The sequence below is a fragment of the Podarcis filfolensis genome (genome assembly GCF_964270895.1).
Source record: "Podarcis filfolensis genome assembly, chromosome: 4".
NCBI classification, from domain to species: Eukaryota; Metazoa; Chordata; class Lepidosauria; order Squamata; family Lacertidae; genus Podarcis; species Podarcis filfolensis.
The window spans coordinates 77,494,845-77,522,346 of record NC_139607.1 but is presented as its reverse complement, the minus strand read 5'-3'; the positions used below and the strand labels follow the sequence as shown (position 1 = coordinate 77,522,346).

The 27,502-nt window shown below is 41.8% G+C and overlaps 1 protein-coding gene across 12 annotated transcripts in view; it reads left to right on the top strand.

Annotated features, from left to right (window-relative positions):
• FRY (FRY microtubule binding protein) overlaps nt 1-27,502 on the top strand; it is a 193,732-nt gene that overhangs the window by 98,258 nt on the left and 67,972 nt on the right. For 9 of the 12 annotated variants that reach the window (XM_083608908.1, XM_083608906.1, XM_083608907.1 and 6 more), the window contains 19 exons: nt 1,437-1,517; nt 2,803-2,971; nt 3,390-3,482; nt 3,574-3,672; nt 5,710-5,811; nt 7,021-7,124; nt 8,790-8,898; nt 9,477-9,563; nt 10,986-11,157; nt 11,866-11,998; nt 12,646-12,753; nt 15,148-15,403; nt 16,039-16,221; nt 19,125-19,211; nt 20,446-20,705; nt 21,439-21,628; nt 23,834-23,958; nt 25,586-25,643; nt 27,156-27,247. In XM_083608908.1, the coding sequence (XP_083465034.1) occupies nt 1,437-1,517; nt 2,803-2,971; nt 3,390-3,482; nt 3,574-3,672; nt 5,710-5,811; nt 7,021-7,124; nt 8,790-8,898; nt 9,477-9,563; nt 10,986-11,157; nt 11,866-11,998; nt 12,646-12,753; nt 15,148-15,403; nt 16,039-16,221; nt 19,125-19,211; nt 20,446-20,705; nt 21,439-21,628; nt 23,834-23,958; nt 25,586-25,643; nt 27,156-27,247 (2,508 nt within the window). The remainder of the gene's footprint in view (nt 1-1,436; nt 1,518-2,802; nt 2,972-3,389; nt 3,483-3,573; nt 3,673-5,709; nt 5,812-7,020; nt 7,125-8,789; nt 8,899-9,476; nt 9,564-10,985; nt 11,158-11,865; nt 11,999-12,645; nt 12,754-15,147; nt 15,404-16,038; nt 16,222-19,124; nt 19,212-20,445; nt 20,706-21,438; nt 21,629-23,833; nt 23,959-25,585; nt 25,644-27,155; nt 27,248-27,502) is intronic. The other 3 variants (XM_083608909.1, XM_083608912.1, XM_083608914.1) reach the window with 1 other exon arrangement.

Below are 27,502 nucleotides of genomic sequence, written 5' to 3'. Positions count from 1 at the left end.
TGGTATCGCTTGCTTACTGTGAAAGAAGCCAAAGCTAGGATCAGATAGAAGCATGAGATAAGAATGCATAGCAGTGCTTCTGAAATGTGAGTGCCAGTAAATTAGTGGAGCAAAGACCTCTTTTCAGAACAATCTACTCAACAAACTTAAACATGTTTTATTCCAGAATCAATGGTTTCTCTCAGATAATCTTGGGAGTCATACTTAGATGAGAGTATTGAATATTAATTGCAGAATTACTACTCCTAGAGGTCTCGTGCAGTTAAAGAATTAATGTTAAAATCTATTTAAGTCTTTATTGTAGACATGCCACCCTGTCCCCCATTTCCAGTCTGCCTGCCTTCACAACACGGAAGGCTTCCTCTTGAGAAAGCACTACAGAGGAGAATTGCGTGGCGAGTTCCCGCCCCCCACCAAGATAAATAAACACACGAGACACCATAATTAAGGTTAATTGGGCGAATTAGGCCACAACTTTATTGAATTCAGGAATGAGAGGCATTGGCTTAGGCATTGGTCCTATCGACTATCCGGCTCCAGCCCATTTGCTGGAGACACGGGGAAGGGTTAACACTAATCGGGGGAGTCTCCCGCCGAGGCACGTCGACTAGGAGCTCCCCCGGGTCACCGCTCTGGGGCGTGCCTTTGGCCCACACCTCCATAGGCTTCGGACAGGGCCACGCCCCCCGGAGTCCTTTAATGGACCACCCTTCGTTCACTGGGGGGAGGTGATGGCGTTCCTCCCCCCCCACACATCCTCTTAACCCCTTCTTACCAATGCCTACCGCCAATGCCGAAGAGTTGTGACGAGTTGCTACGAGGTAGGCGAAAAACCAAAAGGCTGTAAATTGCCAATTGGGAAAAATTCCTACCATGCCCCTTGCGGCGACAGACCGAAGTCCATAGCAAAGTCAGACCTACCTAAAGCCCAACTAAAGGGAGGGAGGGTGGGAAAACGTGGGGGCTAGCCGGAGAAGAGAGGGCGAGCCCCCTCCGCTCCGGCCCTAAATAGGGCAGGCCACGCCCCCCCAGCCAGCCGATTGGCTGGCTGGGAGGCGTGGACGGTTGGGATTCCCCTGCTCTCGCGGGGGCTGAAAGCAGCCCCCGCTCACGTGGGGAGGGCGTGATGCCCGCAACCCCACCTCCTGGGGCAGGCCTGGAAGTGGCTTTGTAGGATATCCTCACAAGATTTGTGAAATCTTAGCAGAATTAGATGTTCTTTGTGGGAATATGGTGAAGAGTGTACCCTGTACATAAAAATTTGCGAGCATCGTTGTGTGATAAAGAGTACCTTGTGATCTTTGATCAGTCAAACCTTAGCTTTACTGTGCTATATCTATATATATCTGTATCTTTATCTATATCTATATCATTATCGTTATAGATAGATAAAAATAAAATGCATATTCTTAAACTTCTGACTTGTTCTTTGGTAGGTACCTTGGTCCTAACACTGGAAATATGCACATTGTTGCAGATCTGTATGCTGAAGTAATAGGGGTGCTAGCACAAGCAAAGTAAGTGCCTTTAATAAGAGATCTAGTCAAAGCCTGAAATATTTTGCAGGTTTTTCTTTTTTAAAGAAAAAACACCATGAGGGTATTTGGTTAGAGGTGTATTTGTTTCCCCCCGGAAGAGAAATTAAAGGAATAAATCATTCTACTCATGAGCACTTTGTTTATCAAGTTGTGGCTTGGCATGGAGACCTGTAGAATCACAGAAGGTGGCTTCAACATCTAGTCAAGCAGTCCTAAGCCAATTTGGCATAGGCTTGCAGAAACCTCATTTTCTTCAGCCCATTAATGCCAAACATGGAACGCCTATAGGAATGGAAAGACTTTTTGTAATCAGGGTAATTCGCAGAGGTGAAGATCCGCCTGCCAAAAATAAAATAAAAATGTGATTATTTCATTTAGCTCGGTGTATTATATGCAGTGTTGTTTTTCTTTCCCCCTGCAAACAACCTTATTCATATTTACGGGAGGAAATTTGAAGGCACATTTTTTTTTGTGACAGCATTTTCTTTCCATCTGATTGTCTTTGATTGGATAAGTCCATGTTATCTTTTGAGATAACACTGATCTTTCACGGATAATTTGAGATCCTGAAGCACATTGCCCTTCATTCTTACTGATGCTTTCTGCCACTCTCCTGTTTTTGTTTTGCCTTTTCCACTTAAAAATATTTATGTGTGAGAGGAGGAGTTGGGAATGTTTTTCAGCCCAAGGGCCACACACTCCCTTCTGGGTAACCCTTCTGAGGATTTTCTGATAGTGGTAGGCAAGCCCTGAGGCAAATAGATGCAGCAATGAATACAGATTCTGTCTATGTACTATAGGCTAGTTACTACACATACCCCTTTCTATCCTCCATCTCTATTATCAGAGTTCAAGGACACATTCCATCCAGGGGAAAAACATTTGGGGTTCAAAACAGAGAAAATAAGGGATATGGCCTGTGGAGAATTTTGAGGGACAATAAGGGAGGCCTGGTAAGCCACATTTGGTCCCTGGTCCTGAGGTTTCCTTCTATTGTAGGTTGTCTCTCGAAAGTCTGGCATCCCTTGGTTCAGGTTGTCTCCTATTTGATTCAAGGCCAAACATTGGGGGGAGGGGGTTGGCGGTTTCATCTGTTACTAGACCCTTTCAGTCCTATCACTCACAAATATCAATAGTATTTCTAGGAGAAAAATGTTCTGTAATGGCAAGTTTCCATTTTCCAGTGGAACTTCGTTTTGCTCTCAAACTTCTGCTTTGAAAGAAGCGTCATTGTAGCTTTTGTTGTTGTTGTTGTTGCCTAAAGATTTCCAGCTGTGAAGAAGAAATTCATGGCAGAATTAAAAGAGCTGCGACATAAAGAGCAGAGCCCTTATATTGTTCAGAGCATTATCAGTCTGATAATGGGAATGAAATTTTTTCGCATCAAGATGTATCCAGTGGAGGATTTTGAAGCCTCTCTTCAGTTTATGCAGGTAATGTGGCTCCTTATCACTGTACATTTTTAGATGAGGCAATCAGGATACTTTACACTAGTCGGTGGGATTCTAGTAACTGATTTCATTGGAATGTGGCTTTTACTCTCAAATGGATTCCATTGTAAAGAAAGGTGGAATACAGGAAATTTTTGCTGCATCAAGATGACTGGGGAAATTTCCGTTGTATAATTGTTGCTAACACAGAGAGGTTTGCTCATCAATCTTTCATATTTGTGTATTTGACAGATAATTCTTATTATTAGGCTGAAATTAGGCATTTTTACCTTGGTGCATGCCGCCTTGAATAGTGGGGACTATTTCGTTTATGAAGTAATATTGTTCAGTAAAACAAAGACAAATATTTTGTCAAGTATAATGCAAATACCCTGTGCAACTTTTCCCTATTTTGTTCCAGGAATGTGCACATTATTTCCTTGAAGTTAAAGACAAAGATATCAAACACGCATTAGCAGGGCTGTTTGTTGAAATTCTCGTCCCAGTAGCTGCTGTAAGTTACTCTTGTTTACATGACTTTTCAAGATGGATTAGAAAAAGCCATCTTGAGATAGAACTTTATGCTGATTCTGGTCTCTTTCCAGGCTGTTAAAAATGAAGTCAATGTCCCCTGTCTGAGGAACTTCGTTGAAAGTCTGTATGACACAACGCTTGAACTCTCTTCGCGAAAGAAGCACTCGCTGGTTAGTAATGCTGAAGCTAAAATCCTTTGTCAGAAATCTCTTTAGGCAAGTTTCTCTCACAAGACTCTCGGAAATGATTCCAAAATTATCTCCCTGTATCTCATTCTGTACACAACAATTTACTGCTTTACTGTGAGACTTTATATATTTAAACAAGAAACCCTACATCTGTTTTAGCCTCTGCGTGATCTGGCTTCGCATGTCTCTGTCAGATCTAGTCATATTGCTGCTTTGTAGCTTTTAAACACGTTCATAATTTCACTTCCATCATCTGCTACTCTCTGTTCTAAAGATTATCATGAGGAATGGGAAAATGAAAGGAATGTGTGTTACTTGTCAATACACATTAATAAGGCATTTCTCAGGCGGTTTCCTCCCCACCCCGCAATCGGACCAATTTAAGGAAGCAGCAGTGCCCTTTCCCCTCTGTGTTCTGCTAAGTAGAATTCTACTTCTTCTTCTGAGATGAACAGTGGCATAGGCATTTATTTTTGGGAAGCTGTAGTAGGGCTGAATTAAATGAAGATGTGAATCAGTTTGACACAGGGTGCCTTAAGCATTTTGCCTCTCCAAGTGGATCAGAGTAATTCAGACTCTGCTAAAACATTCTGAAGCCTTGGACCTTTACAAAACATTACCTATCTTAAGTAAAAGAGGAGTAGGAGAGAGTTGGGCAGTAGTGCTTACACATATCTCCACGACAGCTTTGCTTTAGTTAATGTGATCATTATCTCTTCATTCAGCCTAGTAGTGGCTAACATAATGCAATGAAGCTTGTAACTGTGAGAAAGTTAAGGGTCTAGTTTTCTAACACAATGCATAATCCTTCCAGAAACAATTAATAATATTGGGTTTGATCCAACAAGAAGTAATTAATTTTTAGTCCCATTGGTTTCAGGGACAGAAGTGTAATCACCTCCCTAAAAAGTGGGTATCTTGGCCTAGTTCGCCTCTGTTGATTGCAAGGTCAGCCAAAGATAATGATAATTTGAATAAGAAAAATACAGCGTAACTTTTCCCAGATTGCAACTCTGATTAGTAAAATTTCAAGTTGAAGGAAGTAGAATGGACATAGAAACATAAATAAAATGCAAAATGTTTTGAAAACATTTGGAGGCTTCAATCTTTTTTTGGGATTTTTGTGAGGACTGAAGTAAAAGATGCAAGCAAAGTAGGAAAATTCACAATAGGTGTTCAGAATAACACAAAATAGTAGCCATGAGGATTTAGGTACATTTTTATACATTGAAGTTGCATTTACCTGGGAGTAAGACCTACAGAACTGAACAGAACTTATTTTTGCATGGGATTGTACTTCTAGCAGACACTAGATTCCTCCTGAGCAATTGGCAAATCACTTTTACAGCTTTGGTGATCTTATTCTGAGTACTTGAGAGATAACCGAGCAGCACTCAAATGCATCATGCCATTTCTTCCACTGCAAGCCCTAACTAAAAGACTAATCTGGTTAACAGAACGTGGGCAGGACCTTCTGAATTAGCACAAAATCTGGAAAAAGGAAAGCTGTCCAAATATGCACTTTGGATAATTGAGGTGTGCCCATGGTAGCTGAATTTGTTTGTTAATTTGTCCATTAAAGCCAAGGACCGTGTTTGTCTGTACTGTTGCTCCTTTGCAGGGGAATACTGAGTCCTCCATGACAAGGTATTCTTGAACACGTCAAATATATACATTTATTCTTCACATTATAATTTTTCACAGGAATATTACACAAACCAGTGCTATGCTGCTACAAAACATTGGCCAGCATTCTGGATTCTCTGGGTAGTGCGAGACAGATATGTTTTATTGTTCTAATGAGAAAGTAATTCTACATCTATACAGAGTCATCATCAAAATTCATAACAGCGTTCTTTTTAACTATGATATTGAGCGAAGTGTTTGTGTTGGCTGGTGCATCTAATGTAGCACTGAAGAGATATTGGCCTCTGGAATTTACTGCAGATCGGGTGCTAAAGTAGTTTCCTCCTTTTTTGTCATTCAAATAATTCTGTATCCTCTTTGTCTCCTATTTAGGCTTTGTATCCTTTGGTAACCTGCCTGCTTTGTGTCAGTCAGAAGCAGTTCTTTTTAAACAGATGGCATATTTTCCTCAACAACTGCCTGTCCAATCTCAAAGTTAGTATATATATATATGTATATCTTTCCTCTTTTGTAATTTATTAGTTCACTGTGTATAGTATAATGAATCTGCCACATACTATTTTAACAGCTTTGGAGGGTCCTACATGCCATACCTTAATCTGACCAATTTTTTCCTGCTAGTGTTGGCTGTAAGTGAAGTATGATGGAAAGGGTAAGGATCTCTGGGAAGCAGGGCAGAGTCAGGTGGTTCTGTCCCTGTTGACTAGGATTCAATATCATCTGCAGGGGCATAAGATGCACTTGCCCCCAGGAGTGGTTCACCTGATGGGGCAGAGCCAGAGCAATAGCCTCCCAGCAGTGGAGTTGCTGTCATATGGCAGGTGGGTGAGGGGGAGAGAGGTGGCAAGGTCAGGGTTGTGTAAGAGTGTTAAAATGGCTCCATCAGTGCAGGCCTGCAGACCCGACCTTGCGGCTGCCTCACCTGTCCTCCTCCTGGTAAGCAGCAGTGACCCGGATGCCTGGAGGCTATTGCTGCAATTCTGCACACCCTCACAAACCGCTCTTCCTTGCACCACTGCAACTTATATACCTGAAGGAGCAACTTCACCCCCATTGTTCAGACGCTGAGGTCCAGCTCTGAGGGCCTTGTGGCAGTTCCCTCACCGTGAAAAGTGAGGTTATAGGGAACCAGGCAGAGGGCCTTCTCGGTGGTGGTGCCTGTTCTGTGGAATGCCTTCCCATCAGATATCAAGGAAATAAACAACTACCTGACATTTAGAAGATATCTGAAGGCAACCTTGTTTAGGGAAGTTTTTAATATTTGATGTTTTATCGTGTTTTCAATATCCTGTTGAGAGCCGCCCAGAATGGCTGGGGAAACCCAGCCAGATGGGCAGGGTATAAATAAATTATTATTATTAATATTATTATTAAAACTAAACCAATAGAGTTTGGGTGGCAGTTGCAGTCTGTCGTGTCTATACCTACAGTTGCGTCACAGTGGAATTCATGGAAGACGAATCTATCCGTGGCTTCTTGCCACAATGTCTAATGTCTAGTAGAGAAACGCTTAAAATTCAGTTCTTCTAATCATATTTTTAAATTCCTATAAGAATCCAGTGGTGAAATACTCTAGCCAGCTCATTTGCAATCATTCATTGTTTATTTAGTAAATAAAGTGAAGACTTGAAGAGATGGGAAATTATGTGTGTGAAAACTGCTATATGTATTTGTTGCTTTTAGAACAAAGATCCCAAAATGGCTCGTGTTGCACTGGAATCTCTCTACAGACTACTGTGGGTTTACATGATTAGAATTAAATGTGAAAGCAATACAACTACTCAAAGGTAAAAATGTGTTTCCAGGTTTTGTTACTGTTGGAATGTTTATCACATAATGGTCAAACAGCTTTAACCAAAAGACCTTCCTGGCCCCCTCCTTTGCATTGAAGGAGTCTTGTATTTATAATTCTCAAGCTATATTCATGGTCACATCATTTCCTGTCTGTAAACATGGATCACACCCTAGCACATAGAAAGGAAGAGGACAGCCTCATCTGAATATCTCTTTTTCAGATTTCTCTCCTTTCTCAGACCTTTGTCTTTTATTTATTTTATTTTTTTCCGCAACAAAATGTGAATGGGGCGGAATTGATAAATATGAATTCCTATGTTGTATTCTGCAATCCAGGCTTGAGCACATGTGTATAGAGTGATTTGATAAGTACATGATGCACTTCTGACCCCTAAAAAAATTTGCCCTTTATGGGTGTGGAGAAGCTTCTATAGCTTATATCAGGGGTCAGCAAACTTTTTCACTGTCCCTCAGACCTTGTGGGGATCCGGACTATATTTTTCTTTGGGGGGGGGGATGAACAAATTCCTATGCCCCACAAAAAACCCAGAGGTGCATTTTAAATAAAAGGACACATTCTATTCATGTAAAAACACACTGTTTCCCGGACCGTCTGTAGGCCAGATTTAGAAGGCGATGGGGCCGGATACGGCCCCCGGGCCTTAGCTTTTATCTTCCGTATAAGCCATGGGTAGGCAAACTATCAATGGTTGATAGCCATGATTGCAGGCAGTTAAGGTTTGTGGGTACCGTTGTTGGAAGCCACAGGAGGGGAGAGTGCTCTTGTGCTTGGGTCCAGCTTTGTAGGTTTCTCACAGGCATCTGGCTGGCAGCCATGAGACTAGGATGCTGGACTAGATGGGAAGGTGGAAGGAGGACTCTTGGACCCCCTTGGAGCATCGCACCTCCCTCCCTAAGACAGAGAAGTCCCAGGTTTTAAGAAGGAGGCGCCAGAATTTAATACTCTAATTTACCAGGAACATTTAGGGGACTAGCCTAGTCCCCCTAGTCCATTGACCGCACACCCCTGGCCAATAGTCTGCTCCAGCAAGCTCTTCTTAAGTTCTTATTCTCTCATGGGGAGCCTTTCAGAGTCGCATGCCAAGCATTGGGTGTGGCCCTAGGCAAAAGTGGGCGGAGCCAGCAGTAAAAGTGGGCGGAGCAATGGATGTGACACTCATCTTTGTACACTAGTCCACATTCCAGCCACACCCATAAACCCATCCTCCACCCATGCAAGCAAGAGGCATTATCACAGTTCAAGGAAAGCAAAAGCACTTGGTGTGAGTATTCAGAGCAGGGCTGGTGAGTGGTGTGGACTGCAGAGAGAAGATGCAGCCTGGGGAGGCCTGGGGATGTTGAGGCCTGGAAAGCTAGATTTGGCCCCCCAGGTCTGAGGTTTCACAAACCTGCCTTACATACTTACAATCAGGGAAACATCCATATTGTTTTCTTGACCTAGAGAGGGGTCATTTCTGTAACCTTTAGTATGTGCTATAGGCAGAATGCCTCTGTGGCTTTTAATCTGGAAGAAAGGAGAAAAAGTCTCTGTCCTTCGTCAAGATTTCTTCACGCTTCTTCCAAATATTTAAACAAGATGACACAGGGATGCCTTGCTGGGAATGAACTTGTGCTAACATTCTCCTTTTGTTTTACAGCCGGCTTATAACAATCATCACAACTCTTTTCCCGAAAGGTTCCCGTGGCGTTGTACCACGAGACATGCCTCTAAATATATTTGTGAAAATTATACAGTTTATTGCACAGGTATGAAAACACTTGCAAGTTTTAAGCAGTGGGACGTTTTTATCTTGACATTTTACATTTGCATCATTCAGACATCACACTAATCCCAAGGGCAGAGAACATGTGGCCCTCTAGAAATTGTTGGACTGCGACTTCCATCATCCGTGACCATTGGCTAGGGCTGATGTGAGTTGTAGTCCACATCTGGAGGGCCACAGGTTCCCCAGTCTTGTGCTAAACTGTTTAGCAAAATGGGAATAAGTCTGGTGCAAAGGGTACAAAACCTACTCTGCTTCTCCATCATAAGTTATTAATTTTTCAGGCACTCAATAGGAGTCACTTGTTTCTATGGATAAGTAAAAAGGCTTCATTGGGAATGGAAATCACACTTGGAAGTGGGTTCTGTGAAAGAAAACAAATGACGTCTGCAACACTGATAAGTAGTGGTTATTCATTAAGGGAACAATCTACCACAATAGAGGAAGACTTGCAAAAATGAGCTGTGGTTGTACATGGTTGATGTTCCGTTCCTATAATTTTACCAGGCTCATGGTTGGCATGCAATAATTCTCTTTCTTTTTTCTAACTTTTCATCGTAGGAGCGTTTGGATTTTGCAATGAAAGAAATAATTTATGATTTTCTTTGTGTTGGAAAACCAGCAAAAGCATTTAGTCTCAACCCAGAGGTATGATATCATTATGCTTTTATAGTTTATAATGCAGTATGTGTGTGTTGTGTGTGTGTGTGTGTGTGTGACAGAGAGAAAGAGAGAGAGAAAAAAAAGTGTCAGTCATCTGTTGCCTTTATATTTTACTCATTCCCAACTTGTCATCCTTCAGCTTATCTCTTCAGTTCTTGATTTCCATTTTCACAGTTTCCCTTAATACATCTGTCCTCCAGCTGTTCCACACGTGGGGGTGGGGGTGGGGAATCACATACAAGATGACAACAATACAGAATACAAAGACAAAAAGAGGGAGAGAGAAAGAACTAGACTTAATGGCTAGCTGCACCATTCTTGGAAAGCTGTACGAGTGTGCCCTACATTCTGTAACAGATACTGCTTTTGGTTTGAGTATAGTGGAAAAAATAAATTTGATACGGCTACTGAGGACCCAAATGGGTTGAGTTATGACCCTTGTCATGTGAAGAAGACAGGAGAACTCTGGGAGGCAGGCACAGTTCCCTGCCTCCCAGAGTTCTTTGCTCTCCTAAGCTGCCTGAGTGAAAAGGGGGTGATGAAGGACTGTATCTCAGCCCTTTTCTGGCTTGAAAAGGGCTGAGATACAGTCCTTCATCACCCCACTTGTTCACAGGACCGTTTTCCACATGAATGTGCTTCTGTCAGTCTTTAAATTCTTATTGGAACCTTAGTCTGCTTATGTAACATAGAACCCCATGTAAACTTCTGATCGCTCCACACTGATCTCCAGGTATTTTCAATATAGACTCTGCAAGTCAGGTGCTAGTTAAATCAGTTCGACATTGATCAGTGCTCCTGAAATTAAAGTCCCTCAGGCAGCTCTGTCCATCTAGCACATACTGGGTCAGATTGAGAAACCCTTTCCGCACTACAGGGCAGCTCCTAGCCTTGTGGCCCAAATTTGACACGTTGATTGGCTCACCTGTCTGTCACCCGGTGTGCAAAGAGCCATGTGCAGGGCTTTAAAATATCTGAGGCTTCAGCTTTAAAAGCCAGTCAGCTGGTGTGTGATAGAGCCCAAAGCCTGATTTCTGCCTCTGATGAACTGGCTATCACATCTGGTGCAACTGGCTTCATTTCTGCTGCCCATCAGCTGATGAGCAGTAGAGCTGAAGCCTGCTTTCTCTTGCAAATGCACTTTAAGGCTCCCAATGGTTTGTTGACATCTGTGTGTCTTCCTGCTGCGCGCTTCACATATAGGACATCAGGTGTCAGACAGGCAGGGAAACAGCCTCACAAGGCAAATTTGAACCCCTTGCAGGTCAAGTCCGACCCATGGGCTGGAGGTTCTCCCTACCCCCATTAGTTGGATGAACAAAATTATTTGTATTATTGAAGTTTGATGTTGTCTTTAGAAGGTTATGTTAATACTGGTTCTTTCTTTACTTCCCACCAAATTTGCAGAGAATGAATATTGGTCTGAGAGCCTTCTTGGTTATTGCGGATAGCTTGCAACAAAAAGATGGAGAGCCTCCGATGCCTGTTACTGGCGCTGTGCTTCCTTCTGGGAACACGTTACGAGTGAAGAAAACATACTTGAGCAAAACCCTCACAGAGGAGGAAGCAAAGATGATAGGCAAGTATCGGGCCATGTTTCTTAACAGTTTATGAATTTGCACGGCAGTCTTTCAAAGTTCACAGACGTTGCTAGCATAATGAACTGAACTGGGTATGTCTGAGGCCTGGATTCATACAGGAGATTGTACTGCAAGTCAGGGAGACCTGAGTCACCATCACCTGCAAATAATTTCTAGTTGTCAGTGGCAACCAGGAAGTGCTTTTAACTAAATTTATAATGTATTTGCTGTGGCTTTGTGCAGGGGTAGTCAACATGATGGCCTCCAGTGTTGTAGACTATTTGTTTATTTACTTGGTTGTTAAATTGCCCATCTTCAAAAAGAATCTTGGGTCGTTTACAGACTACAACGCCAGTCATCTATTGTGATTGGGCATGCTACCTGTTTCGTGTTATGGTTGGAAACTATGAGATACCTAAGCATTAAAATCTGAATATTTTCCTAGTAACTCTCTTCTGAACATTCCATATTATGTGAAGTTGTGAGGGCTAGAGATCACTCATATTCAGGGTATCAAAGAAACACTTTGTGCTGCATATATGCCATTGAACCTTACAAGTTGAACCTTACAATAACTACACATTATTGAAATGAATATTTCTACAGTACTGGATTTTATGTTAATATGTGCAAAAATATAAAATTATAGATTTTATATTAAGTTTTTATTCAATGAACTAATATCAACCCACTGTATACTTTTCCAGGCATGTCAATATATTATTCTCAAGTAAGAAAAGCTGTAGACAACATACTGAGACATCTTGATAAAGAAGTTGGGCGGTGTATGATGCTCACTAACATACAGATGTTGAACAAAGAACCTGAAGATATGATCACGTGCGTGTTTGCTTATGGATTACTTCAAGTGAATTTGTACAACTTGATTAGCGCATAGCTGTTCTGTGGGTTTTCTCCCCATCCCACCCTGAAAAAACCAGGTCTTATAAAAAAGAGTTTGCTAATGAATAGAATGAATGCCTATCCATTTCTGGGCAAGAACTAGATGATACAACACAGGGCCATGTAACAGTCTCTTAGCTGGCTGGCTGCAAATTTTTCTGGAGGAATTGAAGGAGACATGGGCAGGGCAGGCATTTTCATGTCATGTCTTTTTTCTGCTCAACATCACCATCCTCAAAAAAAGGGGGGACTCAGTTATATTTCTTTTGTAGATGGAAAAGCATGGGATTTATGGGAGGGGATTTTCAATGGGGAGATGACAAGAAGGGAAGTGTTAAGCATTCTGCACTAAAATGAACGTTTGGTTAGCAGACTGTTCTCCCCCTGCACCTCCCCCCCCTCAGATCTGTTCTGGCTTTTCCCACAATACTTCAGAGCAAATTGGGGAACAGTGTACAAGCAGGCAGCAGAAGGGGGAAATCCTGTTTCTCTAGTGCAGGTATTGAATACCACCTGTTGTTGTTTTCTCCTCCTCATGTTTAAGCATTGACTAGTAATGCATAAATTCTTTTTCTTATATTCAGAGGTGAAAGAAAACCAAAAATCGACCTTTTCAGGACCTGTGTTGCTGCTATTCCACGACTCCTTCCTGACGGAATGTCTAAACTGGAGCTGATTGATTTGCTTTCAAGGTAAATGACATGAAATGTTAAAAGACTGGTAATTGGAGCTAAGATGTAAAGGCTGTCCGGTTTGTGACGGAGGTAGTTGGATGGAACTATTATAGGTGTGGTGAATTATCACCTTTCCATAATGCAACATGAATCAGTCTTTTCAGGTTATTGTTTGCGTGGAGAGAATGGAATTGATTGCTGTGTTGTCCAATCAGTGTTTGTTCATCTGTGCTGATACATGCCTGCATAATGCTACATATAGATTGCTTGTTTAGGCTGGGATTCAAAGAGCTACTTAGCCTGACAGGGGTCTTGCAAGTAGCCCGGCACAATTATTGACTTGTTTTCCTTTAAAGCCGTATCATCGCACTCTCCTCCATTTCAGAACCGGTTTGCCATTTGTCATGGGGGCATTGACGTAGACGAAAAAACAAGTCTAAAGCCCCCTTGAGCTTACATAACTAGTTTCACGGTTATTTGGGCCCTTGGCCATATTGATTTATATAGTGCTTAAAATGTAAATTAAAATTTGAAGGAGGGAAATAATAGAGGGCAAAGAAGGAGAGAGTGGTGAGGATAGCAAGAAATGAAACCTCTGAACTTAGTTGGATGTAGCCTTTCAGCTCTGTCATTGTGTGAAGAAATGCAGTTCTGATGTTAAGAGAACTACCATTTTTGTTGCTTGTTTCTCCTTCAGTCCTAAAACTCTAGACTTGTAGCTCACCAAGCCAAGTGTAGCTTGCTAGTCATATATGCCTACCCACTAGGACTTGGATAAACCCCTTGTATTTGCTGCCTGGCTGAACACACAGAACAGTCAAAGAGGAGTCAAGCACCTGTCAGGCCAGAGCAGGGGTGGTGCATCCCATTTCAGCTCTTGAGGTGAAACAGGAAGTGCACTCCGCTCTGCTGCTCTTGCCACTGAGCCACTCGCCTCTGCCAGCACCACCCGCCTCTACTGGAAGTACTGCTGATTGCTGGTGGGATCTCACAAGGTGTCTTTGGAAATCTCACAAGATCTCACCAGAAATCAACACCAATGCCAGCACCACTTCTCCGCCGGTGGTGGGGCATCTTTGGGGAGCTTCCACTGCCTGAGGCAGCTGTTCATTGGAGACTGTCATCTGGAAGCGAGTCTTTGGCTATTGGCTGTCCAGCTGGCATAGGCTTCCCGACCATTACCTTTTTCAGTGCCTCTGGCGGGACGTCTTTGTCAATCCGTGGGTAGGGAAAATCCATGCCAAACTTCTGAGCATCGGAATTTCCCCAGCGGACTCCTTAAAGATGAACTTACGCTCAGCCAAAAGCCTTATTGAGCAAAGATTAGCGGACATTGAAAATCAACACAACCTCGCCAGAGGTGGGGGTGTCTGCTCCCCCAGGTATCACGGAATAACCCCACCACTTGGCCTTCCATCATATATGTCATCTCTTTCATCAGTACCACACCGACGTGCATTTATTCGTGCAAGGTTCAATGTCTTTCCATCGAACCTGCTGAACCACAGATTTTCTAAGGGTTTGGTGTCTCCGCTATGTGTGTGTGACGGGGAAACTGTTGAATCTCTTTCACATATAATGTTCAACTGTCCCCTACATAGCGTAGCCAGGGCTAAATTCCTGGGTCCTGCTTTACTGCGCTTGGTTGGCAGGCCTGTTGAGTCACACGCCGCACTGCTTTTGCAGGATACAGATCCTTCTGTAACTCTGCAGGTGGCGAGATTTCTGAATGCGGTTATCTCACACTCAAAAACCACCAAAAACCAACAACAACATCAAAACTAATCGAACTGTTATGATGAGAGTGCATGTCGGAGTTCGTCTTCAGTTTTCCTTTTCTGTGATCTGTCCCTTGGAGCTCTCCTGGCCCCAAGCTGTCACTTGGCTCTGCTCAATGACCCACCCTTGCATCGTGGTGTTCACCTCCTGTTGTCGGATATATCTGTTTTTATGTCCCTGTGTTTTTATGTTTGTACATATTTTATGGGCTAATAGCCGTAAATAAATAAATTGAATTGAGGCAGCTGTTTCACACCACTTCATAGGTAGGCCAGCCCTGGGCCACAGTGGTTGTCTGGTGGGCCGCATTTGCCTTGATTGTGAAGAACTGTGCCACTTCTTTTCAGTGATAGTTCCTCTCATGGAGAACTCCCTCCTTGCTGAGGTGCATCCCAATGAATTGACTGGAGTTTACTCCAAGGGAAATGGGTATAGAATTGCAGCCTTAGTTATTCATAAAAAAAAATTCTAAAGTTGCACTCTTTTCTTACAAGCGGTGCTGTAGAGGATGACTGAGAATAGGTTTATTAATTTTTTTGCCTCGGATTAATGCTTGGCTAGCCTGGGTGTGTGCTGATCACAAATTAGTACTTGGGTAATTTCTGACATGAAAGTTGCTTTATTTTTACATAGGCTTTCTATCCACATGGATGATGAACTTCGGCACATCGCTCAAAATTCACTTCAGGGCCTGCTAGTTGATTTTGTTGATTGGAGAGAGGATGTGCTTTTCGGCTTCACAAACTTCCTGTTGCGTGAAGTTAACGATATGCATCATAGCCTCCTGGACACGTCCTTAAAATTACTGTTACAGTTGCTTACGCAATGGAAACTTGTAATGCACACTCCTGGAAAAGCCAGCGAACAGGCAAAAGGCAGGTCTACAGAGGTAAGACTTCAAAAGTATCGCATTACATTTCAGAACAATTTGGCTAAATTTTTGTATACATTGATGTGTCTTAAATTAGAGCCACATTTGTTTAATTTGCACATTGGGCATGGCAATATTTTTATATCAGTTCAGCCCTCACAGTTGGACCACTATAAATCCACTCATGAATGCTTAAACGGGTGGGACTTCAGGGGGGTGGGGTGTTATTCCAGGCTAATTGTGTAAACAAACATATAGAGGTCAAATTTAGCAGACCAAATTGTGCAACAAAACGCAAATGTATTTTCTAAGAGGAGAGTCCTATTTGTAAAAACCAACAAAACAGCCCAATTCAGCAAGGCATGTCTACCTCCCTGTTCTGTAAATACAGAAATTTTGCAGTTACAGGGGCAATGAAACATTGCATATATAGATTATGGCATAAGTATTTAGCACTGTTATCATAAAGCATATCTAAAGGTAACCATCTTTTAACTTATAAGAAATGGATTGTATCACAATGGCCATGGATCTTATCTTCATTTCGTTTTTCTTAAATTTCACATTGCATGCTATTGTCTCGTTATTTTAACATTATGAACTCTTGAAGCTTAATGACCTATGTTGGAATATACAAACACATCATTTTGCAGCTGATACCGAACGGATCCGCTCACAGGACACAGACGGAGAGAAGTTCATATTCCAACGTTCTACATGCTGTTGAAGGTTTTGCACTAGTGTTACTCTGCAGTTTCCAGGTCGCTACACGTAAACTGGCAGTATTGATTCTCAGAGAGATCCGCGCTCTATTTCTTGCACTGGGACAAGCAGAGGTACGACTTCTCATTCCTGCATCACAAATACAATTTCCCCAAGTAATTTGGGGGGGTTTTTAAATGAAAATTTGTTTTGCTGTATTACCTTTTGCTTTTAAAATGGACTTTTGCTTACAGTCCTGTGCGTGCTTTTAGGCACCAACAAGACCTCACTGGAAATGGTGGGGCTTCCTTCTGAGTAAACGATAATATATTTAAGTTTTTATGTTCCTTTAGTTTTTATTTGCATAACCACTGGAGCTGTGAGAATGAATAGACAGAGAGCCAAGCTAGACATGGCAGCAGGCAGATCTGTGATCAGATCTCCTGTAGTTTGTTTATTTTAAACTTGAATAAAAGCCGTGGAGAGCAGGGACCACAACACTGAGGAAGAGTTAACCATTTCCTGTAGGTGTCCTTTTCATGATGCTAATTTCCTTCACTCCAAAAGCTGCTATTTGCCCCACAGTTGTTCCCAAAATCTAACACACTAACTGAATATTCTGTAGTTGGATATGGGACTCCTTTGATTTGTCATCTGATTTCTTTACTTGCCTTTATCCAGTAAATGATAATAGTGCAATCCACCATGCTGCCTTGTTTCCATTCATTCTAATGGTTATTTGCCGAGTTGCATTCAAGGTAGACAAGAGTGATGCCTCTTACTAGATTTGATAGCAACATGAAATGTGGCAGGATTCTTGACAGGCAAAGTATGTACAGGCGGCGGCCATTTTAGGCGCATCCTGTTGCTGTGCAATCGCCGACACGTGGGTCCTTTTAGACCCGTAAGAGGTCAGAATGTGGGGGAGTAACAGGGTGGGGCTGAGGCAGGGTGGAACAGGGTGGAGGACACTCATATGTTCTCTGCCAACACTCACGAGGGCCGGAAATGGAACCCCTGTGCAAAATGGTTCCTAACTTACCTAGAAATCTTGGGTGCTCACTTACAGAAATTAGAGGTTGTATCCAGTGCTAGTCCTACTCAGAGTAGATCCATTGACATTAATGCACTTTACTAACTTAGGTCCGTTAATTTCAGGGAGTCTACTCTGAGCAGACACAACCCATATTTCTTGTTTCTCAGTCTTTCAGACCCCTGTTCTAACATTCCTTCAGATACACAAATGGTTCTTGGATGGAGGTTATTTCTTCCTTTAATAGTAAAAAAAAGCATTGTTACTAGAAAGTGTTATGTTTATTAATATGGAATTGGCCGATACATCGTGTCCGTCCAGCTGGCAGCTATGTGTAATAAAACGATTTCATGCACTGCATTTTTCTTTGCACCATAGAGAATACTAATTCTTGTTTGTCAAATACAAAAGCATGGAGCGCCTTGTTCCCAGTTAGTAAGTTGCTAAGTGGAGAACAAAATATTTTGTGTTCATGCCATTGGAATGCTTCAGTAAACAGCAGGCTAGTTTTTCATCCCCTCAATACATGATGCCTTAAGTCGTATGGCATTTTATGATGGGCACTTCTGTTCTGCAAACACTGAACTAAATCCAACAATTAACCTCATGTTGAGCTTCTGTCAGTGCATTAACTCTGTAAGCACAAAAAATGAAGCAGAAGTTCTGGTACAACACACACACACACACTAAACTAGATACTTATTCTGACCCACTTTGCCAGTTGTTGATTTATCACAGCTCTAATATTTGAAAGAGTCCTACAATCCAATGGAACTGGATTCTTATTTGCAAAGAATTTGAAACATTAAAAAAAATAGAAATCACTGGTTGTGCTAAGTGTATTATAGAGCAGTGCTGTAGCTGAATCAGGATGTTGTCATGGCATAAGTATTGGGCTGTGCTTCCATGGGAAGAGTATGCTTGTGCACCGTTTAGCATTCCTCCTCACTCAAAGTAGAAGAGCAGTCAATTCTTGCAAGAGGAATGTTCAAAGGTGGGAAGTGTGTGGGAGTGGAGTTTCTTCAGCAGCCTTCCCAAGTCTGGTGTCTTCCAGATGCCTTAGACTACAATTCCCACCATTCTCGGCCCGCATGGTCCAATGGTCAGGAACATCTAGAGGACACCATCCTTGGAGAAGGTTGGTCCACAAAATGAATCCGAATGGCTACAGTTGTCAGGAGTGCCTCTGGGAATTGTGAGGGAGCTAGGAATCGAAAACAGAGAATGTTCTAGTGGGATCTGCAGCAGAATGTTACAGCGTGGAGTGTTGCTCTTCAGTGTTCCAGTCAGCCATTCCATCTCCTTCTGTTGTTTTGCGGTGGCCACTGAGCATGCTCACTCCTCACTGGGTTTTTTTAAAGGGTCCTCTCTCTTTAGTTCCCCCACCCCCAATTATTTTTGTACTTCAGCAAACCTTGCAGTTTCCTCAAGCCTCCTGAAACTTCCTTCTTGTAAGTGGATGGTTCTGCTTTGACTGTTTAAAACAACTGCACTAGAGGGAGTGAATAACTGCAGTCTCACAAAATTTCAAGTAATGCTGCTGCAGTAATGGCTCACTTTGACTCACTCAGAATAATTCTGTTTCGTGCAAAGGATATAAGTGAGTTAGAACCAGTTCTCATTCAGAAATTGGGGTGGCTGCTGAACTGGAGTACACTGACCATTTTGACTTGAACCAGGGCATAAGGTGGCTAAGTTGCCACAAACAGTAAATTGCTCACTTACCTGGATGTCACGTAAACTGAGTGTTTACCTGCAACGGTTGGATGTGCCTGGAGTCATACATGAGCTTGTTAACTTCAGTTGGTTGATTCATACGTGGTATCACTGCTTTCAATATGAGATTGTTCCTCTTTTAATGCTTCTCCAACACACAGATGTCTATTTCATACATCTGATGGGGTAGACTCTAGCCCACAAAAGCTTATGCCACAGTAAATATCTTAGTCTTCAAACACTCTTTTTTAAAAAATGACTTAATTTCTGTCACCTTCACATGTACAGGATGACGATAGGCCTATGATTGATGTCATGGACCAACTAAGTTCTTCTATTCTGGAAAGTTTCATTCATGTGGCAGTTTCAGATTCAGTAAGTACCTTCTTGTTATCCTCTAACTGTTCACAATGCATATGTGCTAAATAAACAGAAACTGCAACGTTCCAAAAAGACTGGAATGCAGATACAAAGATTATAGGTATGTTAAGAAACTCTTAGAGTTGCTTCAGGCATTAGATTTTATTACTCAGTAGAGCACAGGTAATCTCCTTGATCCGCTGTTGCAGTTCCATCACTTTAGCCTGTAATTGTAGCTGTATTGATATTTTCAACGTCTTAGCAGAATATTAGGTAATAACTGGTTTCATAATTTAATTACCAGCCGGATCCAGAGATTTGCATGTATCCAGATTCAGATCTATTGTACAGTCAGACTACCCCATTAATTTAATGGGATTGCATGGATTGAATCTTCCACTCAAACAGATCTCCTGCCTAAACAGTTATTGGATCAGTGTGCATCACTAGAATGCAGCAAGGTATCTTTAGTATAGTCAGTGGAGCAATGTTGCAAATTGACTAAGGAACAGAGAGTACGCCATGGACCGATTCTGACTGCATGCAGGTGCAGAAGGGGCAGGAACACAGAGGCACTGCTCACTTCTGCCAAAAGCATGTAGATGAGCCCTGAGCGGAATGAATGATGGATCAATGAAATACACTGCAGGGTGTGTGGCTGCAGTTGGAGGGATGGTGGTGTTTACATCTCTTCAAACAAGTGTTTGGCAGCCGGTATCCAGGTCCAAATGCAGATTTGCTACTTGCAAGTGCCCCCAAAAGAAGAAACGCATCGCCCCTAAAGGAGAGGGCATATATATGCACATGGCGAGGTTTTGGATTGATGCAAATTTGGAAATAAATGCTACCATTTAAACAGAATGGCTGGTATTTAGCTAAGTTGTAATGAAGGAATATGACTAAGTTAAGTCCATTAATGTCAACAGATCTAGTCTGAATACCACACAGTGCATTTTATAGTGGGAAGAATGACCAAGGGACCTTTGTGCCTGCTCAGTCTGCAATGCAGGAGCTGACTGCTGTTGGATAACTTCAAGGCCCCTGCTTTTCCTTCTTAATGGTTTTTTAAAAATATTTAAAACAGATTTGAACTAGACAGCACTTCACATAGAGCTGTCCTCTGACACATGGGCATCCTACTGAAAGGGCAGCTTATCAGGAAAATAAAAAATGCAAGCCAACCTCTGAAATAATACGCTGACAGTGATTTTCTTTCTTTTTTAAAAAAAAAAAACTTTTCCCCCCACAGACAACGTTACCATTAACACATAATGTGGATTTGCAGTGGCTGGTAGAATGGAACGCGGTCCTTGTTAATAGCCATTATGATGTAAAAAGTCCTTCCCACGTCTGGATATTTGCACAGTCCGTCAAAGATCCCTGGGTTCTCTGCCTTTTCAGTTTTCTTAGACAAGAGAATTTACCAAAGCATTGTCCCACTGCTCTCAGCTATGCTTGGCCTTATGCATTTACAAGGCTGCAGCTGGTCATGCCTTTGGTTGATCCAAAGTAAGTTCTGCCATTGTTTTATTACTATTTGGTTGTCAATATTTCATATTACACTGATAGATCTGGTCTGTATTCAGTGTTTTTAAATAATAAATTCCACAGATCAGGGAACTACCAGAATGGCATATATTTGATAGGAAGGTTATTTTTTTGTGAGCCTGTGTAGTCTGGTGTGCAGAGTTGCGCTTAGAATTGGGGTACCTGGTTTTAAAATCTTTGTTCAGCTGTGGCTTCTTATAGGTGACATTGAGAAAGCATTTGCCTCTAAACTTTAGCTCTTCACCTCCAAAGAATAATTGCTGTGAACGCCTTCACATGCCTGCAGTGAGAAGTATAAAAGATGTAAAGCAGTTCTGCACATTTTCCTACAAAAAAATTTAGCACTGAGTGCTTTTTTTATGTTGTTGCTGTAGCCATAGTTTAGAACTTCAGGAGCTACCTTTGGCCCATCAGTGTTGTCAACATCTGGCTCACAGTGGCTTTTCAGGGTATTAGACAGAGTTTGTCCCAAATCTACTTGGTGTTGCTAGGGATTGAACCCAGTATTGCATTCATGCAAAGGATATGCTCTACCACTGAGTTACAATCCTCCCCTTCTAGTTTAATTTCATTTTATGCTGAACCAAATCAGCCCCTTTATATTGCTATAATGTCTCCTCTTTGAAAAATAATAAAACAAAGTAATATCCCAAACTGATTTTTTATTATTATTATTTTAAAACAACGTATCCAGCAGCCCTGTGAATGCAAAGAAAACCAGTACAGCGAGCAGTGGAGACCATTATGTCACTTTATGGAGAAATTACCTTATTCTCTGCTTTGGAGCAGCAAAACCCAGTATTATGAGCCCCGGCCATCTGCGTGTTTCGACTCCTGAGATCATGGCTACCACACCTGATGGTACTGTTAGTTACGATAACAAGGTAAGTTTCATTAAAATGACTTGGCCATCAAATGAGAAATATGTTTATATTTCTCAAGCCTAGTCCTTCTATACATATCATGCATTGCCATCTGTAAGCCAGGAGTGAGGAACCTGCGGCCTTCCAGATGTTGTGGGACTGCAGATTCCATACCCCCCCCCAGCCTAAGCCTAGACTCAAGCCTAGTCCTTCTATACATATCATGCATTGCCATCTGTAAGCCAGGAGTGAGGAACCAGCATGGCCCAGGAGTTGGGGATGATGGGAATTGAAGTACAGCATCATTGGAAGAGCCACAGGTTCTCCATATCTGCTTATAAGGCAAAGTGCATACATCCTTAGGAAAGACCTTGCTAGAACCATTGCAGAGCTGGATTTGAGATCCTTCACCACTCATAGTTGTCAGCGTTGAATCAAGGGTCTTCTTCTTTGGCGATCACTCATAGCTGAGTAAGATTGTCTTCCATGAATATGGCCTTAATGGTGTGTCTGTAAGTGACTGTGGAGTCCAATTCTGGATCCACACATCCTTCTACAGTGGAGACATAGGTTTCCAGGTGAGAGTTGATCACGGTGAGCGTTTGCCAAACATGCCTTCCTCTTAGCTCATTTCTCCCTTTCGCCCCAAGTTCATGCTTCTTCAAAGTCCATGACACCTTTGGTAAAGGTCATTCTCCTACTGGAGCACTCGCAGGCCAGTGTTTCCCAGTTATCAGTGCTTATACTACATTCTTTTAGATATTTTAGTATATTACCTAAGACTAAAAAACCCCACATATGGCTGGCCTGGACTGCTCTTTGCCCCAGAACTACTAACCCATAAATAAGTTGGGATTCTTGGGAACTGGAAACAGACTTGGCAGGCCCCATAGGACTTAACTGAAGAACCATTACCATACCTACATGAACCATTCAATGGCCGGAGTCATGATAAGGTGATTTTTTATCCCACATTGGCAGTGATACTTATATTTTGTCTGTTTTGCTTGAGTCTGATGAAAGGCTGTTCTAATTTTTATTATATGCCACGTTTACCTTATGGTAATTATTCAGTGGTGTTGCCAACTTACTTGTGTCAGTTGCTCTTTCGTTCCAGTATTAAGGTCACACAGACTTTCTGCCAAAATGCCTTTCACGATGTAGAGCAGATATGGGAAGTATGTTAACCTTTTTATGCACGCATACCATTTGTGTGACAGATGCAGATCCCCTGCCCCCATTATTTCTGGTGCACCTCTGAAACATTTGGGCAGCGCTCTGCAACTCGGGATAGAAGGCAGATGTGTAACAAAGCAAAGGGAAAACGATACTCTCTTCTGTAGACTCACAGTTATTTTCTGCCTCGGCAGAAAGTGGCAGACAATTCCTGTATCGGGCAGTTTTTTTGATCCAACATGCTTCTAAACCGCTTTGTTGAGTTCTTGTCCTCTGAAGAATAACTGGCTGGTTCCTTCACTTTGTTTGACCTAACCCTTCGCTGTCATCTTTATAGGCCAGAGTAGAACCGGACACCACCCCACAAAACAAGCAAGCAAAAACCGGCATTTAGATTTGCTTCTGAGGCAAACTGCAGCCACATTTACTTCTTTATTTACATAACATTTCTTCCACACCTTCAGAATAATTTCTGTTCCCAGGATGGTAAGACATAAAAAGGAGAACAATAACAATGATAATAAAGCATGCGAACTAATATAGCAAATTGAAGCAGCAAACTAAAGCATTCCAAGAATGCTTGTGTTAGCAGTTCTTAAAAGCCTGGGAAAGCAAATGTTTTCGCATGGCACTTAAATGATAATAACAAGGTCTCCAGATAGGCCTCCTTGGAAAGAGTGTTTGAAAGGTCAGGAGCCACTATAGAAAAGGCTCTCGGGTGGCCACCCATCTGACATTATATGAAGTACTATTGCACCTCTGGGTCATCCCAGGAGCAGGAGAGAAAAAGGAACGAAGAAAAGAGTCTCTTCTCGGCCATTTGACCTGTGACCAGATAGACACCACACCAGCCTTTTTTCCTCAGACCCCACAGAGTCAAAGGGGGAGTTATCCTCACTCTCTTATTCATGACTGTTGAGCCACTTAATTCTGTTTTGTAATACATGCTTTTCAAATTTGCCAGCAAAACCTATTAAAGCAGTACGTTTGTTGTCATTCTTTTCTAATTGCTTTAATGATTATATCCGTTTAAATTTATTGTATTTTTAGGCTATAGGAACTCCATCTGTTGGTGTGTTGTTAAAACAACTAGTGCCTTTGATGAGACTTGAGAGCATAGAAATTACTGAGTCACTTGTGCTGGGCTTTGGAAGAACAAATTCTCTCGTTTTCAGGTATTGATGCGCCATGAATTTCTCGTGGTTCAAATTGCTTTGGGATGCTTACAAACAGAGGCTTAATATCACCAAACGTATAAAATTTTCAACAGGAAGGGCATTAAATTGGGGGCAGAGTTCAGATTGGCATTTTGATTCTGAAGTCATTATGTGGATGCTGTGTAAAACCTAAAGGTGTGAGCAGCACCAATAGCACAATAAACACCTGTCTGGAAGCACCCTTAGTATAATAAATGGTTAGCAGTGGCCCAGCTCACATGTCACATTAAACCATAGTTAGAAACAAACTGGTTTAATGTGAACATGCAGCATGCTGGTGTATACTACAGAAAGGTTCTTGCTTCACTCGTCCCCTGCTCCAGCTGCATGTCAGGTAACAAGCTAAACAAACCACGAGGCTAAATTTACACATCACAACAAGTCAGGCTCTTGATTTGTTTCACAGCAGCAAGGGAGAGCAGAGTGTTTCATGTTATACCATAGCTGATTTTTAATATGGTTTAAAATGACCTGCAAACAAAGACAAGTGTTTTATCTTGGGAGACACAAGATGAAGTGGAATACACTCCCAAGCGGCATGGACAAAGATTTAAAATGTAGCTGATCTTAAATTTCGAAGGACCACTCTATAAGAGTCTTCTGATTACGAAAAAATATTGCTGGTGTCTAGGCAGCAAGCCAAGTGCTATACCTTGTGTGTACACTCTCTGGCCCAGTTCTCTTGGGGGCACCGCTCTCTGTGTCTGGAGACGATTCTGGAGGACATACTCCCTGTGATGCCAAAGGCCCATTGGCAATGTCCCACTGGGATTTGTTAGTGGCCTCGTCTCTGGACTGAGGTTTAAGCTTATTCTCCTAATCTGGGGAAATATATCTCAGAAGTGACAAATGGAGAAGAGGTAGTTCCCCCTGGTTTCATGGTCCCTTTCCTAGCAATATAACTCAGTTACATAAACTCCTAGAGGGCGGGTGGCCCTCTGTATTTGAGGGTGCATTGCAGCAGGAATAGGAGCCTCCAGGTGTTGTTGAACTCCAGCTCCTGTCAGATCCATCCAGTGTAGCCAGTGATGATGGAAGTTGATGATGGAAGCTGGAGACCCATGACATTGCATATTGCAACGTATACACATACAGGCAAAAGACCACATGAACAGGGGCTGCCATTTGCTTCACTGCTGCATGGTGCTTTGTCAGTGCAACCCTATTGTAAGCACAGCATGTTTCACAATGAGGAAGAGAATTGGGCATCCTCTGGGCAGGCCTCTGTTGCATAAACACCGGAACTTCTGGAACAGGGTGATTTGTAAATTATATATCAATCAATCAATCTTTATTACAGTCCAGAGACCCAACAAATCGTTACAAAGCAATGCACAATTCAGACAGCCTACCTCCAGGTTAAACAAGCATTTTTGCGTGTGATCGAGATCACAAGTCTCTGTGTGCATTATCCCATAATCTTTGCTTTAACGTCTTTAGGACACCTTCATAACCCAGGTAATACAATGGGGGGGGGGACAGACCAATATATAAAATTTCTGTTATTAAGAGTCAAAGCTTAGTCATTCCGCTATTTCATTTATGAAGAACTTTGTTTCATCACATACTCTTTTTTTTAATGTAGGGAATTAGTGGAAGAACTTCACCCACTAATGAAAGAAGCATTGGAGAGAAGACCGGAGGTTGGTTGATTTAATTAAGATGAACACATTTAAGAGGCAGCACAAATATAACAGCAGATATTAAAAGGGAAGAAGAAATGCTGCCAATTAGAAGTGTTACTAATTTCAGATTTGGCAAGCGTTCATCCTAATACTTTTATATAAATGTACATAAAATTATTTTATTTCAAGAGGAAACAACCATTCATTAAGCTTTAAGGCAAGGGTGCAGAACTTGTGACCCTCCAAATGTGGGACTACAACTCCCATGATGCTCTCTATTGTTTTAGGTGACACTTTTTTTTTAACACTTAAAAAAAATTTCAGCACATCTATGCAGACATGTACATTTGTTTAAAAGTTTTGCTAGCTGTTTCATTGGTAATTATTGTATGTATACTATTTTAAACAGATCTGCTGATATCTGTGTTGAAAGTTTTATTATATATACTGCTTTGAGAATGTCTATTTAAGTGGTCTTTAAATATGTATAAATAAATCCTTGACCTGGGACTGATGGAGGGCCACAAGTTCCCTGCCCCTGATTTAAGATATTCTGGATTGTTGCATGTAATGTGCTACTGATAGGTAGTATTGCCTCTGCTTCACTGTAAACTGAAATACTCCAAAGTCCTGCTACCAGAAACCCTCCCCCTTACATGCAAGGAGGTGTGACTCACTAGGAAGAGGCAAAGAGGATGAAGAAGTGAAGGGAGGATCTCATTCCTATTGCATTTTTTTCTCCAAATGGAGCACTGCTACTGCTCCCCCCTGAGTAAATTTACTAAAAGCGATAAGCCAGAGTGAATTCCAAAGATGTTAGTTCACTGAGTTCTAGGCACTTAAGTACAAGGCAGTGAATAGTTCCTGGTAGGATGTCACAATTACATTTTTTCAGATGCACCGATTGAGCGAAAGATTTAAAATGTGGTTTAAAAGACCCTGTGTAATAAATCCATTGTTAGTAATGACACTGGTATCTCTTGTAGTAAAGGGTTTTGGAATACAGAGCTTGTATTCCAACACATATGTAAAGTAATTTACCCATTCCCCCCCACTTCTTTCAAGGGTCAGTACAGTGGTACCTCAGTTTACGAACTTAATCCATTCTGGAAGTTCATTCTTAAACCGAAACTGTTCTTAAACCGAGGCGTGCTTTCCCTAATGAGGCCTCCCGCTGCCTGTGCCCTTCCACCATTCGGATTCCGTTCTTAGACCGAGGTAAAGTTCTCAAACCGGGACACTATTTCCGGTTTTGCGGAGTTTGGAAAACCAAATCGTTCTTAAACCGGACTGTTCTTAAACCGAGGTACCACTGTATAGTATCTTTCCTAGAACTACTTCTTGCAGGAAAATGTTTCTAATCTACATGGTCATGTGTATGCGCTAATTAGAAAGTTTATATTATTAAACAGTCATCAGCATCTCTTTAAATATTGGTTCTGAGCCCAGGCTAGATTAGATCTTGTTTTTTTAAGATCTGCATTTGTGTAATAGATGTGATTAATACTGACCTCTTTTCCTGCAACACAGAATAAGAAGCGTCGTGAACGCCGAGATCTGCTGCGGTTACAGCTACTACGCATTTTTGAATTACTTGCTGATGCTGGTGTGATAAGTGATAGGTAGGATATTGCTTTTCGAGTGGAACAGGGTCTTGTGACAGTGCTGATCATTATTATTTTTTATATTATTATTATTATTATTATTATTATTATTATTATTATTATTATTCCTTAGAGCATTTGTAAAATAACATTGGGGCTTTTCCATATCTATCCACTAGATTCTTCCTTTTTACGTTCTTGAAATTGATATTTTAAATGTTGCAGTCTGCAATCTGCCAAGCACAAGTTCTTGTTTTATATCTGAACGGTTCC